At 41.7% G+C, this 14,349-nt stretch overlaps 1 protein-coding gene across 3 annotated transcripts in view; it reads left to right on the plus strand.

Annotated features, from left to right (window-relative positions):
* EGFL6 (EGF like domain multiple 6) overlaps window positions 1-14,349 on the plus strand; it is a 71,032-nt gene that overhangs the window by 44,083 nt on the left and 12,600 nt on the right. For all 3 annotated transcript variants that reach the window (XM_048860876.2, XM_048860868.2, XM_048860884.2), the window contains one exon: window positions 2,712-3,029. In XM_048860876.2, coding sequence (XP_048716833.2) covers window positions 2,712-3,029 — 318 coding nt within the window. The remainder of the gene's footprint in view (window positions 1-2,711; window positions 3,030-14,349) is intronic.

Here is a 14,349-nt window from a genome sequence, read left to right on the forward strand (position 1 = left end):
AAAGAAAATGTAGCCACTTTTGGTTTAAAGAAAAAGGGACAAATTCAAACTAATAGCAATGTGTTAAACGGGAGCTGATGTGATCTCTGTACCTTTTCCCATACTCTCCAAGTTACACATTTAATTATTTTATTTGTAATAGCTGGGGGGGGTTCTGCTGCTACTATTTAAAGAAACACACAGAAAAGAGAACCTATCCCATATTCTAGATATCCTTGCCATCAATTAAAAATGCAATTCAAAAATCATTATAAATCCAAAACAACAGCATACCCCTCCCCAGATATACAACCACTAGGCAGCAGAAAACAAAGGGGGAAAATATCCATTTCTCCCTACCCTTCAAATTCCTATAAGAAACTTCATCCCCCATCACCCCTCCCTTCAATGCCTTCAAAGACTGTAATAAAGTTCTGCTAACCTACTGAGAGTGTTCTGTGGGCAAGAAAGTCTTCTCCTCTAGAATGCTCTGGAATGCCCAGGTCTCATTAACCTCTAGGGGCAGACCATGAAAGCAGATTCCTCCACCTCAACAGGAGAGATGGGTTTAGAACTCAAACCAGCAGAAGCATGTCAATGTGTGTTCCTAACCCAAACAGATTCAGAGTGAGGCCAGAAGTGTGAGTGGAGCATACAGTGACATGGGATCATCCTAGTATTGTCATGGCAGCCATGAAGTCCTGAGCTGAATTAGAAGACTTGTTATCTGTGTGGATTTTAAAACTCCTTGGGCACTGTCTCCCTCAGTGCCTCTGCTGCCACAAGTAGGAACTTCCTCAGCCTGTACTGGAACTTCTGCAGCAGCAGTGAGTGATCTATATCACCAGATATGTTCCCATCTCTTTCCCGGGACTTGCATATCACACGGAGAAGTACTATCAGGTGTAGTTTTGGGGCAGTGGCTTTTCTGAGCTTTTGGTCAGATGTAAACCATTGAGCCACAGCATCTCCTTAATTATTCCCTTGAGTTCATACCCTAGATCTGGTATCAGTTAGCCAAAGTTGGTTCTGTGTTGTCATCCCACCACATCTCTGCCATATGTGTAAAGTCAGCATTTCATCCATTGTCAAATCATGGATGGCCAGTATTTTATTATCAACCAAGAAGGGTAGCCTGGTGATTAGAGCTCTAGCCTAGGATTTAGGAGTCTTGGGTTCAATTCCCTGTTCCACTAGGCTTCCTCTGTGATGTTAGAAAAGCCATTTAGTCTTTCTGTGCCTCAGTTCCCTATCTGTAAAATGGAATAATAGCACTGCTTGACCTCACAGGGGTGTTGTGAGGTTAAATACATTAAAGCTTGCGAGGCTCTCAGATGCTACAGTAATAGGGGCATATAAGTATTTTAGATAGAACCAATCTTTCATTTAACAATAACAGAAGATGAGGCCCACCCTCTGATACCTATTCTGAGATATAACATCTAAAGCTTTCCTTAGTAAGGAGAAAGGTGAAAGGTCCTCTGCTCAGTGAACACCTACATAGGAGGGATGTCAGCTAGTCCATCAGAGCCCAATCCCCCATCACCAAGATTGGAATAAAGGGTATGAACTAGTGTAAAATGCAGAGAAAAGTAATCCCCACTATCTGTACAGGCGGAGAAAGACAGCCAAACAAAAGCACTCTGAACAAAATCTCAGCTCTACATAACCAACCCACTCCACCCCCAGACCCAGAGACACAAAACTTGCCCCAATCTCCCCCTCTATCATAACCCTGCTCCTCACCTGTGTCATCACTCAAAAAAGGAAAATATATGGCCTTCTCTTTCAACCCACCATGGTGTGATAGCAATCCTGGCTGTTCCTTCCCCTGGAAATGCAGCAGAGAGCTTTTAAGGAAGCTGTCTCCCACTTGTGCAATTCCAACATAGTTTGGGGTTCATGGGGACAGGAGAGAGAAATGTAAAAACAAAAATTAAGAAATAAATTTAAGTTTGGAGGTCAAAACATTGACAAGGAAAACATTGCATAAAAAATGGGGCTGCTGCTTAAATTTAAAAGCATCCCTTAGGAATTTTTCCGGTGATTTTCTTTGTAGTTTTCTGTCTAGGTATAAATGGTATTTGGCTTAATTATACTCTACTATGTAGCAGGGTTGGACAAAACCACCCTGAATTCAAAGCCCATTCCCTCTTTTTTTCAGGTTTGAAAAAGCTTGGTTAATATTTTCTCTCACAAACACATACGCACCCATGGTTTTTCATTTCTAGCAGATTCTGTAGTTTTTGTATTCTGGACAACGGCAAAAGTTCCAAAATACCACAAAACTGGATGTTCTTGTGGCAGTTTGTGGCCAGCTGGCAGCAGAAATATTGGAAATCTCTGGAGACAGAATATTTGTGTAAGACTTCTAGGCAACTCCTGCAAAAGCTAAACTCCTGAACTTCTGGGTGCCCATTTGAATTGAACTTTTCGATGTTCACCCATCACTACTGAGTATTGCTTTTTAAATTGCAGCAGATAAGCCTAGAAAGTTTTCACTGAAATGTAATCAAACAGTAGGGAAAGGTTGTATGTACTATGGGACAAGTTCACTGTTCATGTATGCAGGTTCAGCTCTATGTTCCACCTGCATATGACAACAGTGAATTTGGCCATATAGTTTCTTTGAAAATTGCAATGGATCATGTGTTATCTGTTTAAAAGCACTACGATTTTGGGGTGGCCCAGTTACTTCAAGTGTATCTTTTACATTTCATTGTTGGTTCTAGTTATCCCGGAAAATTTAGTGAAGGAAGTCACAAGAATCCCTGGACCCATCAAGGACACAATCAAGAAACTTCTTGCACACAAGAGCAGTGTGAAAAAACATGAAGAGATCAAGAATGTGATCCCAGAACCAGCCATTACACCAGCTTCTAAGGTTCACTTGCCATCCTTTGACTACGAAGATGGTGTTTACATTGGAGGGACCTATGATGAAGAGGAGAAAGAGACTGAAGATGCTGTAGAGGAAGAACAGGAGGAAGAACAAGAGGACCTTAGGAACCAGATTGGCCATGAACAAAGCCTTAGAGGAGATGTTTTTAGTAAGTGTTACCATCATTTCTTATTTATGTGAATAAATCTGTACTGATTTTTATGTAAAAGTACATATAAATATTAACAAGATTACAGTCAAATGTTATATATATCATACACTTTTACATGCATTTACCGGCAAAGGAGGAAAAGTAAACAGGTACATAGTCTAAAGATTACAAATTTTGAATCTCCTTTATAGGGTATCAGACAATTAGGTGTTTAAAAACAGATCCATTAGTGGAGACATAAATCAATGGAATTAATAATATGCTTTAGTGACACTAGTTGCACATTGGCATCTACATTCTACAGTGATGGGTGTTCTGAGAACACCTAAGAAAAATAGATAAACTTAAATAGAGGGTGTCTTAAAAGTGAGAGAGACAAAGGCGAGGAGTGGAGGAGAGAGAGATAATGAGAAAGTGAGTTCACTTGGAGAAATGCTGTTTTATTGATACACTTCTTGAGCATTGCTGTTTCACAAAGCTATCTAGTATAATTCCTTTTCAAGATAATCAGTGAGTCCAGAACTTCCAACTGTAACTAAGACTTAGCCCAGCCAAAGCAACAAAGTAACAAAGGAACGCAGCTTAATAGCTTTCCCACATCCTCTCTGCAAAAGCCCCTGGCAAATTGTGCTGCTTTATTAAGAAGTTCTAAATTTAAGTTAGTTTCCATGATATCCTAGATGGTGAGTAGGCATCATACAGAAAAGAAAAACGGAGTTTTGTGTCTTTGTGTTTCATATATCAAGGCTTATTCAACATGAATCATTGTTGTTCATGTCATATAAAAGTCACTAGCTATACATCACAGAGTTTCTCAGACTTTTAATTTGAATGTGGAAATTTAGCAGAAGAATACAGGTGAAAACATTGGTAGTGCTTGGATGGGAATTTCTATCATTAGTCGGACATCAGGAAGATGTACATATATTTCCTCAGCAAGCCCTCAAAGCATTTCAGTTTAGTTACTTCCTCGGAAAACAAGTGTTCCTCCCTGTTCTTCAACTGAAAAGTCATCTTCTTTGTTGAAGGAACTTTTAAATGCACTTTTAAATAATATTTGTAATAATATCTCTAGCTCAGATTCTTCAGGCTGATGGCTAACTAAATAGATATTATAAAAGTCATGCCTTGCTCTTAACTTATCCAGGAAATGTTCTCTCTTCCCAAGCATAGGGACATAATAACTTATCAGTGACCTCCTAAACTGATTAAAATGATACATTTATGTCCCATAGTATTATTTATAAAGACATATTCAGTTTAGCCAGCACCAGAACTGCAAAGAATCAAAGAAACCTTTCTTGTGTCAAAGAAATCCTTTCAATAATATCAGTGCTTTTTTTTTAAGGAAAAGGTTATGTTTGCTGCTGCCAGAACAAAAAGTCTTTTATGGCAGTAGCAATAAACCCAAGTACAAATATGTTTATTAACATGGAATACATTTGAGAATACTAGTCTGCTTGCCGAAGGCACTACTCTCCTAAAATTACCTTTTTCAAGGCTCAGTGATAATTGGAGGATATTTCAGCTCAGTCAGAGGATAAAATCCAAATATTACACAAGATTGTGCAGCAGAGCCAACAGGAAGTCTGAAATCTGGCTTTTGTTCAATGCCTTCCATTCCAGCACATATTAATAATACTGAGCTCTTACAGCATATATCAATTTAGGATCTCAAAATACTTTACAAAGGTGGAGAAACTGAGGCACATAGCGATTAAGTGATTTGTCTCTACTCTCTCTGGATAAACGATAGAACTCCAGGACTCCTGAGTGGTAGTCTCATGCTCTAATCACTTGAACAGGCTGCCTCACGCATGCTTCCACTAGAAAATTACACCATCAGAACATGACTTTCAGGAGTTGTGTTGACCATAATTTTGCAGTCGGTGTAGAGAGGAATGAGTCATGTTCAACATCCTGTCATTTGGTTCTAGGGAACCCCAAATAGGCTCGGACTTTTCTTAAGATTGTGTTCTAATTCGATGCAGCTTTCTAGTGAACACAAGCCCAGAGTGGGACTAGCATAGCCTCATATTACACTGCTTCCTTTGCACCTTTGAGGAAATGACCCACATTCATGTCGTATTCAGCTGGGCAGGGATAGATTAGGAAGGATTTTTGAAGGTTGACCGACCAAAATATATCAGTGGGGTGTTTTATCGCAAAGGAGTGATTTGCCAAGGATCTGATTTCTTCAGGAGCAAAACCCTTTCCTTCCAATCACACAGGAATGAAGAAGAAATATCAGTATACAAGTATTTTTGGGAGGGCAATATGCTGGGTGATATCACTGGTTGTCCCTGTAGAGCTGAATAGATTTTATATGTATAAATTTTAGGCTATGGTGATGTGGGTTCTTTTGACTCACAAAGCCCTGGGGAAAGGTGCAGTGGAGTAGAAGAAACTCATTCAGATCAAGTCTCCTAGCCCTTTTGACTCTGCAGTGCACATCTTGATGAATGTGAATGAAAAACTTTTCTATGATTTGCACAAGCTTCAGGAATAGCTCAACCACATATGCAGGCCTGTTCCATGGCCTAAATGGAAGGCCATGGAGAATCTAGGGGGGAATAAACCTCTAACTAGTGTGGTTGAAATTAGGGTAACATAGTTATTCAATTTTAGCGAGATATCACAGTTTAGGAATGCTTGTCAGCAAAGCTGTTTAGGAAACAGAATGAAGGATCAGAATGAAATTCAGTCCCTGAATCAATAGAGCTAACATTTAGTACTGCGAGATATACAGTACATACATGAACACATCCAGATGCCTGGCTTTGAAGTTCAAATAACAGGTTGTTAAATAAGATAATATAGTATACATTCCAGCTGAGGGGCAATATCCCTTAGTAATTTTTGGCCTTTTCCTATCGGCTACATATTTTTAGAAAGAAGTTTATTGAGTATGAATTCCTTCAAGAAAGATATCTACATAAGATGCTGTTGAGAACAGGCTAACTACAGTAATGATCATGAGTGTCTAAAGTAAGATATCTTTCAGAGAAGGTAAGAATAACATATTATTTCATCCACCTGATTAGTTTAGGTATCTAGTATAATTTCTTGAAGTATATTATTCCTTCTGTTTTTAAAAAAGTTGCTGAATTTTTATAACAAATGGTTGAGTAATGATTTACGTAATTATAACCGAATCCTAGAAATTAGAAATGGAAATGAACTATTAGATCATCTGGGAATGTAGTGTTTCCTAGTGGACAGAGCACTGAACTGGGGCTCAGCAGACCTGGGTTCTGTTCCAGACTATGCCACTTGGACCCAGTTATTTGAAGGTATTTAGGCATTGCTACACTCAGGGTTGCAATGCTTAAGATTTAGGAGCCTAAATATCATTTTCAAAAGGGATTTTGGCTCCTAAGTGCCATCATCTATTTGTGCCTCAGTTTCTTCATCTGCAAAATGAGGCTAATAATATTGACCTCATTTGTAAAGCTCTTTGTGATCGACTGATGAAAAGCATTATATAAGTGTTATATATTAATTAATGTATTATTAATAATTTTTATCCTTCTCCCATCACCAGACTTTTCATATCATGCCAGCAGCTGCATATTTGGTACTTTTTTTTTAAAGTGCCCATTAATTTTATTTTACACACCATGCTCAAGATTCAGAATAGTAACGGGATGAATTTGTTCTGCTCACTTTTCACATTTCTGTATTGTTTTTGAGTGCGCGACATTCACTTAATTGAACCTGGCAGGCGATGCAGCCGGGTGGACCCCAGCACAGAGTTCCGTTCACTTGAATGCACAGCTTCTCTAGACTCTGCACAGGTGCTGGGCTCTGTCCACATACACCTTATGGCACAATCAGGGCTTGTGTTTGTACAGTGTGCCATTCCAGTTCTAGCCTAATTGGCTGGACTTTTCCATTAATAATTTAAGGTATTTAGATACTGAATATTGCAGAGGAATTTTTGTTGTGCCAAAGAGTACTGGTAACCAAATTGGCATCTTTCTGTGTGTGGGAAGAGTACTATGCAATAAGCCTCAATCCAGAGCCTGACTGTGTGGGGGGGGGCGGGGGGGGCTGGAAGGGGGGTATGGCTTTCTGATTTGATCCCTACTATAAACAGGACTTCAGGTATTTTACCCTTTGTGGCATTCAAACAGCCTTTCTTTCAATTCAGGGTATACATATTAATTGTATTTCCATTCCTGTATAAAGTCCAAATACCATATTTCACCTACTTTGTTATAACAAATTCCAGTCTTGATTTAGGGCCTTATTTGCTTGAACCTTGGACTATGAAATCACTTTAATTGTTATGGTATTGTTGGATGCTTAGGAACACACAGTTCGCTTAGATATGCATACTGTATAAATACATATCTTTATTTTTCTCATTATATGTGCTGTTGATAAGTCAATTTAGGAAAAACTTTGGGGAAGGCATGATCCTATATTACCAAAAATAGTTACTCTTTATGGGAGAGGGATTCAGTATGGTGACAATCTTTAAGAAGCTCCTAGTGGCTGTACCATATGCTTTAGTACACACATACACTAGGGTTTTTCCCCCCGCCTTAATAGGGATCAAAATTTAGTTTTGTATATTTCTACAAAAAAAAAGGGAAAAGTCTTCTGTTGTATCAGAAATGTATTTCACAACCTTTCCTATTTCTTAATGGCCCATCTTCTGGCTGCTTGTCCTCCTCTTCCTCCTGCTCAGTTTTGTGACTGGCACCTAAATCCCCTTGTAAATCTAGCCTGAGAAATCAAAATGTTTCTTGTTTCAACACTTCCAATGGGGGGGGGTTCATTTCAGCAAAAATAATTTGCTAAAATCAACACAAATCTACATATTTTCGGGGGGGGGGGAAGTTTCAGCTGAAAATTTTCACCCAGCTCTACATGGGCATATGTAAGCACTGCTCTTCTTTTGAGGTGGAGTTTAATTAGCTCCAGTACCTTGGCACCACAGAACATGTTCTTAACTTCCTCCTGTTTTGCCATATATGTTTAAGGAATAGGATACATTTCTGCTTTAAATATGCAGTTTCCTTGCTTCTATTGTTTTCTCTCAAAGCCTTAATGTTCTTTTCAGGCACTATCAAGATCTTTTGAAGTTGCATGTTACCTCATGGTTTGTATCAGATTGTTATCTGCCTGGCTTATTGGACAGACACTTCACCTAGTATCATTTAATTTGATAAAAATGTGCTGCCAAGGACTGATTCATAAGAAAAAAAATGTAATTGTCATGTGTTTTCCTAACAAATTCTAATACAAACACAAGGAAACATTTTCTTTTGCTCATGTTTGGTTGTATATTTCTGGTCATAATTTACTCTCGTGTTTGTTCTTGGTTTAACTCCCAGTGTGTATTTAACATAAGTGATTCCTCCATCTACTGTACAAAATACACAGTCAAAGCCACAGTCTATTTGATCTCAGTGTAAAAACACTAACAGAATAGGCTGCAGTCAAAACTAAAAATGGTATTCTGTTTAAATAAAAGATCAAATTGAAAAATTCTGCATATATATATTTTCAAAAATAATATATTATGCATCAAATACAGGATTATTGAGCCTGACTCACTACTACATTACTCCAGCTTTTCACCAGTGTCATTCCACTGACAAACCCATCGTGATGAAATGTCATTTCCTGAGATTGCTTGGTGTTCCTGTGCCATTAACTGGTACATAGATTATTCAGGGTTTTTTTCTGCATCCCCTGAAGACAGAATTCCATTTAATTTGGGAATGCCAGCAAGTAATTTCCTAATTTCCTCAAATAAACAATCAAAAATCTTACAGGGTAAGGTTAAATTTTTCAATAGTTCCTAAGGGACTTGGGAACATAAGTCTTAGTGAAAGTTAATGGGACTTAGGAGCCTAAGGGTTCGATTCACAAAAGAATTTAGGCACCTAACTGTGTCTTCAGGTGTTTAAAGCTCAGAATCAGGATTCACAAAAGAACTACTCCACTGCCCCCAAACCCTGTAGGCAGATCTGTCCCTTGGGTACAGCAAATCGGGGTGGCCCGTGCTTTGGGGGGCCCCATGCTTCAATAAAATCATGAGGAGGCAGGCGGGGAGGTAAGGTGGCAGGCAGGAGGAGGGTGAGGAAGCAGGCAGGAGGATGGTGAGGAGGAGAGCAGTGGGCGGGGGGGTGGGTGAGGAGGCGAGCGGCAGCCACCGGCAGCCTCCCTACCAGAACCTCCCCCTAGCGCCTCCTGCCCACCGGCGGACCCCGCCAATCAGCACCTCCCCCTCCCTCTCAGCACCCACCTCCTGCCACGTATCAGATGTTTTGTGGTGTCAAGAGGCATTGGGGGGAGGGGAGAGGAGCAAGGGCGCAGTGTGCTCGGAGGAGGGGGTGGAACTGGGTGGGGAAGAGGCAGGGTGGGATGGGAAGAAGCAGGGCGGGGGTAAGGCCCTGGGGGAAGGGCTGGAGTGGGGCGGGGCCTGGGCAGAGCCAGAGGGGAGCACCCCCCGGGAGATTAGAAACTCGACGCCTATGTCCTGGGCCCCACAGCCCCCTAGGGACGGCCCTGCCTCTGATATGATTTTGCAGTGACTATGTTTCTGCCCATGTGCCACAATATGCACAATATAGACCTGCTCTGGGGATGAATCAGTAGAGAGGCTGTTGTCTGAAGGGCCCCTGCTTCATTTGTTGAAGATGTTGGAAGGTGTGTAGCGACTGAGGAAGAGAAAGGATGGACTGATAGATAAGGGAGCTGAATGCTGCCCAGGAGAATTGAATTCTATCCTTGCCTCCGCTTCAGAGTTCCTATTTGATGCTAGACAAATCACTTAAAACAAAGTTTTCACAGATGGTCACTGATTGATTGTCTGTCCCTCATTTTCTGGGACCTGAAACCCTTCAGAGCAGGATTTGGATACTGTGGCATGGGCCACACATTGAACAATGAGGGGAAAACAGAATTTTGAATAGCAGCCTGTTAAAGGAGCACTGTCCATCCTGTACACTGAATAAGGTATTTGCACAGGTTCTACATTATTATATTCCGAATCACAAGTGAAACATCTCAGCTAAGTTTCAGAGGAACAGCCGTGTTAGTCTGTATTCGCAAAAAGAAAAGGAGTACTTGTGGCACCTTAGAGACTAACCAATTTATTTGAGCATGAGCTTTCGTGAGCTACAGCTCACTTCATCAGATGTTTACCGTGGAAACTGCAGCAGACTTTATATACACACAGAGAATATGAAACAATACCTCCTCCCACCCCACTGTCCTGCTGGTAATAGCTTATCTAAAGTGATCAACAGGTGGGCCATTTCCAGCACAAATCCAGGTTTTCTCACCCTCCACCCCCCCACACAAATTCACTCTCCTGCTGGTGCTAGCCCATCCAAAGTGACAACTCTTTACATAATCAAGTCGGGCTATTTCCTGCATAGATCAAGGTTTTCTCACATCCCCCCCACCCCCATACACACACAAACTCACTCTCCTGCTGGTAATAGCTCATCTAAACTGACCACTCTTCAGGTTTAAATCCAAGTTAAACCAGAACATCTGGGGGGGGGGGGTAGGAAAAAACAAGAGGAAACAGGCTACCTTGCATAATGACTTAGCCACTCCCAGTCTCTATTTAAGCCTAAATTAATAGTATCCAATTTGCAAATGAATTCCAATTCAGCAGTTTCTCGCTGGAGTCTGGATTTGAAGTTTTTTTGTTTTAAGATAGCGACCTTCATGTCTGTGATTGCGTGACCAGAGAGATTGAAGTGTTCTCCGACTGGTTTATGAATGTTATAATTCTTGACATCTGATTTGTGTCCATTTATTCTTTTACGTAGAGACTGTCCAGTTTGACCAATGTACATGGCAGAGGGGCATTGCTGGCACATGATGGCATATATCACATTGGTGGATGTGCAGGTGAACGAGCCTCTGATAGTGTGGCTGATGTTATTAGGCCCTGTGATGGTGTCCCCTGAATAGATATGTGGGCACAATTGGCAACGGGCTTTGTTGCAAGGATAAGTTCCTGGGTTAGTGGTTCTGTTGTGTGGTATGTGGTTGTTGGTGAGTATTTGCTTCAGGTTGCGGGGCTGTCTGTAGGCAAGGACTGGCCTGTCTCCCAAGACTTGTGAGAGTGTTGGGTCATCCTTTAGGATAGGTTGTAGATCCTTAATAATGCGTTGGAGGGGTTTTAGTTGGGGGCTGAAGGTGACCGCTAGTGGCGTTCTGTTATTTTCTTTGTTAGGCCTGTCCTGTAGTAGGTAACTTCTGGGAACTCTTCTGGCTCTATCAATCTGTTTCTTTACTTCTGCAGGTGGGTATTGTAGTTGTAAGAAAGCTTGACAGAGATCTTGTAGGTGTTTGTCTCTGTCTGAGGGGTTGGAGCAAATGCGGTTGTATCGCAGAGCTTGGCTGTAGACGATGGATCGTGTGGTGTGGTCAGGGTGAAAGCTGGAGGCATGCAGGTAGGAATAGCGGTCAGTAGGTTTCCGGTATAGGGTGGTGTTTATGTGGCCATTGTTAATTAGCACTGTAGTGTCCAGGAAGTGGATCTCTTGTGTGGACTGGACCAGGCTGAGGTTGGTGGTGGGATGGAAATTGTTGAAATCATGGTGGAATTCCTCAAGGGCTTCTTTTCCATGGGTCCAGATGATGAAGATGTCATCAATATAGCGCAAGTAGAGTAGGGGCTTTAGGGGACGAGAGCTGAGGAAGCGTTGTTCTAAATCAGCCATAAAAATGTTGCCATACTGTGGGGCCATGCGGGTACCCATAGCAGTGCCGCTGATCTGAAGGTATACATTGTCCCCAAATGTGAAATAGTTATGGGTAAGGACAAAGTCACAAAGTTCAGCCACCAGGTTAGCCGTGACATTATCGGGGATAGTGTTCTTGACGGCTTGTAGTCCATCTTTGTGTGGAATGTTGGTGTAGAGGGCTTCTACATCCATAGTAGCCAGGATGGTGTTATCAGGAAGATCACCGATGGATTGAAGTTTCCTCAGGAAGTCAGTGGTGTCTCGAAGGTAGCTGGGAGTGCTGGTAGCGTAGGGCCTGAGGAGGGAGTCTACATAGCCAGACAATCCTGCTGTCAGGGTGCCAATGCCTGAGATGATGGGGCGCCCAGGATTTCCAGGTTTATGGATCTTGGGTAGTAGATAGAATATCCCAGGTCGGGGTTCCAGGGGTGTGTCTGTGCGGATTTGATCTTGTGCTTTTTCAGGAAGTTTCTTGAGCAAATGCTGTAGTTGCTTTTGGTAACTCTCAGTGGGATCATAGGGTAATGGCTTGTAGAAACTCGTGTTGGAGAGCTGCCGAGCAGCCTCTTGTTCATATTCCGACCTATTCATGATGACAACAGCACCTCCTTTGTCAGCCTTTTTGATTATGATGTCAGAGTTGTTTCTGAGGCTGTGGATGGCATTGCGTTCCGCATGGCTGAGGTTATGGGGCAAGTGATGCTGCTTTTCCACAATTGCAGCCCGTGCACGTCGGCGGAAGCACTCTATGTAGAAGTCCAGTCTGCTGTTTCGACCTTCAGGAGGAGTCCATCTAGAATCCCTCTTTCTGTAGTGTTGGCAGGGAGACCTCTGTGGATTAGTATGTTGTTCAGAGGTATTTTGGAAATATTCCTTGAGACGGAGACGTCGAAAATAGGATTCTAGGTCACCACAGAACTGTATCATGTTCGTGGGGGTGGAGGGGCAGAAGGAGAGGCCCCGAGATAGAACAGCTGCTTCTGCTGGGCTGAGAGTATAGTTGGATAGGTTAACAATATTGCTAGGTGGGGTGAGGGAACCATTGCTGTGGCCCCTTGTAGCATGTAGTAGTTTAGAAAGTTTAGTGTCTTTTTTCTTTTGTAGAGAAGCAAAGTGTGCGTTGTAAATGGCTTGTCTAGTTTTAGTAAAATCCAGCCACGAGGAAGTTTGTGTGGAAGGTTGGTTCTTTATGAGAGTATCCATTTTTGAGAGCTCATTCTTAATCTTTCCCTGTTTGCTGTAGAGGATCTTGATCAGGTGATTCCGCAGTTTCTTTGAGAGCGTGAGGCACAAGCTGTCAGCATAGTCTGTGTGGTATGTAGATTGTAATGGATTTTTGACCTTCAGTCCTTTTGGTACGATGTCCATCTGTTTGCATTTGGAAAGGAAGATGATGTCTGTCTGTATCTGTACAAGTTTCTTCATGCAGTTGATAGATGTTCTGGTTTAACTTGGATTTAAACCTGAAGAGTGGTCAGTTTAGATGAGCTATTACCAGCAGGAGAGTGAGTTTGTGTGTGTATGGGGGTGGGGGGGATGTGAGAAAACCTTGATCTATGCAGGAAATAGCCCGACTTGATTATGTAAAGAGTTGTCACTTTGGATGGGCTAGCACCAGCAGGAGAGTGAATTTGTGTGGGGGGGTGGAGGGTGAGAAAACCTGGATTTGTGCTGGAAATGGCCCACCTGTTGATCACTTTAGATAAGCTATTACCAGCAGGACAGTGGGGTGGGAGGAGGTATTGTTTCATATTCTCTGTGTGTATATAAAGTCTGCTGCAGTTTCCACGGTAAACATCTGATGAAGTGAGCTGTAGCTCCCGAAAGCTCATGCTCAAATAAATTGGTTAGTCTCTAAGGTGCCACAAGTACTCCTTATCTCAGCTAAGCAGATTGTTTGCTGCTAGTTTTATTCTTCTTTGATAATTGGCCCATTACGAGTGCAAATACTCCCAGAGCCCCCTCACACACCCAAACTTCCTCCCAGAGCCTGCACTCCTCATCCCCTCCTGTACTCCAACCCCCTGCCCCCTCCCCCGCTCTTCTGCTGGTAATAGCTCACCTTAAGTGATCACTCTTGTTACAGCGTGTATGGTAACATCCATTGTTTCATGTTCTCTATGTATATAAATCTCCCCACTGTATTTTCCACTGAATGCATCCGATGAAGTGAGCTCTAGCTCACGAAAATCTTATGCTCAAATATTTTGTAAGATGTCCCTGTATTATAGTGTCAGACTATTTAGAAATGTGCGTAATTACAACTAGATGAAAGTTGTGTATGTTCATTTTATAATTACACTAACCCCAACATTGACACATGATCAACTACTGATTGCTTACCTGTTCAGAACTGAGAATGCTTTCACCATTCCCTGAAAAAGGCACGAACAGCTGTAACTGCAAGGAAAAACCATCTTTTTTTTTCTGTGTTTGTACAGAGCTTTGTACAATGGGGTCCTGGTCCATGATGGGGCTCCTAGGTGTTATGATATGACGACTACTACTACTATTAATAATAATAATAAAAGAAACTACATTCCTTACAGCTTCCTTAAAAAAATGGCAATGTTTCTGTTCTGCCATGCAGT

Source organism: Caretta caretta, chromosome 1 (genome assembly GCF_965140235.1).
Source record: "Caretta caretta isolate rCarCar2 chromosome 1, rCarCar1.hap1, whole genome shotgun sequence".
Classification (NCBI taxonomy): Eukaryota; Metazoa; Chordata; order Testudines; family Cheloniidae; genus Caretta; species Caretta caretta.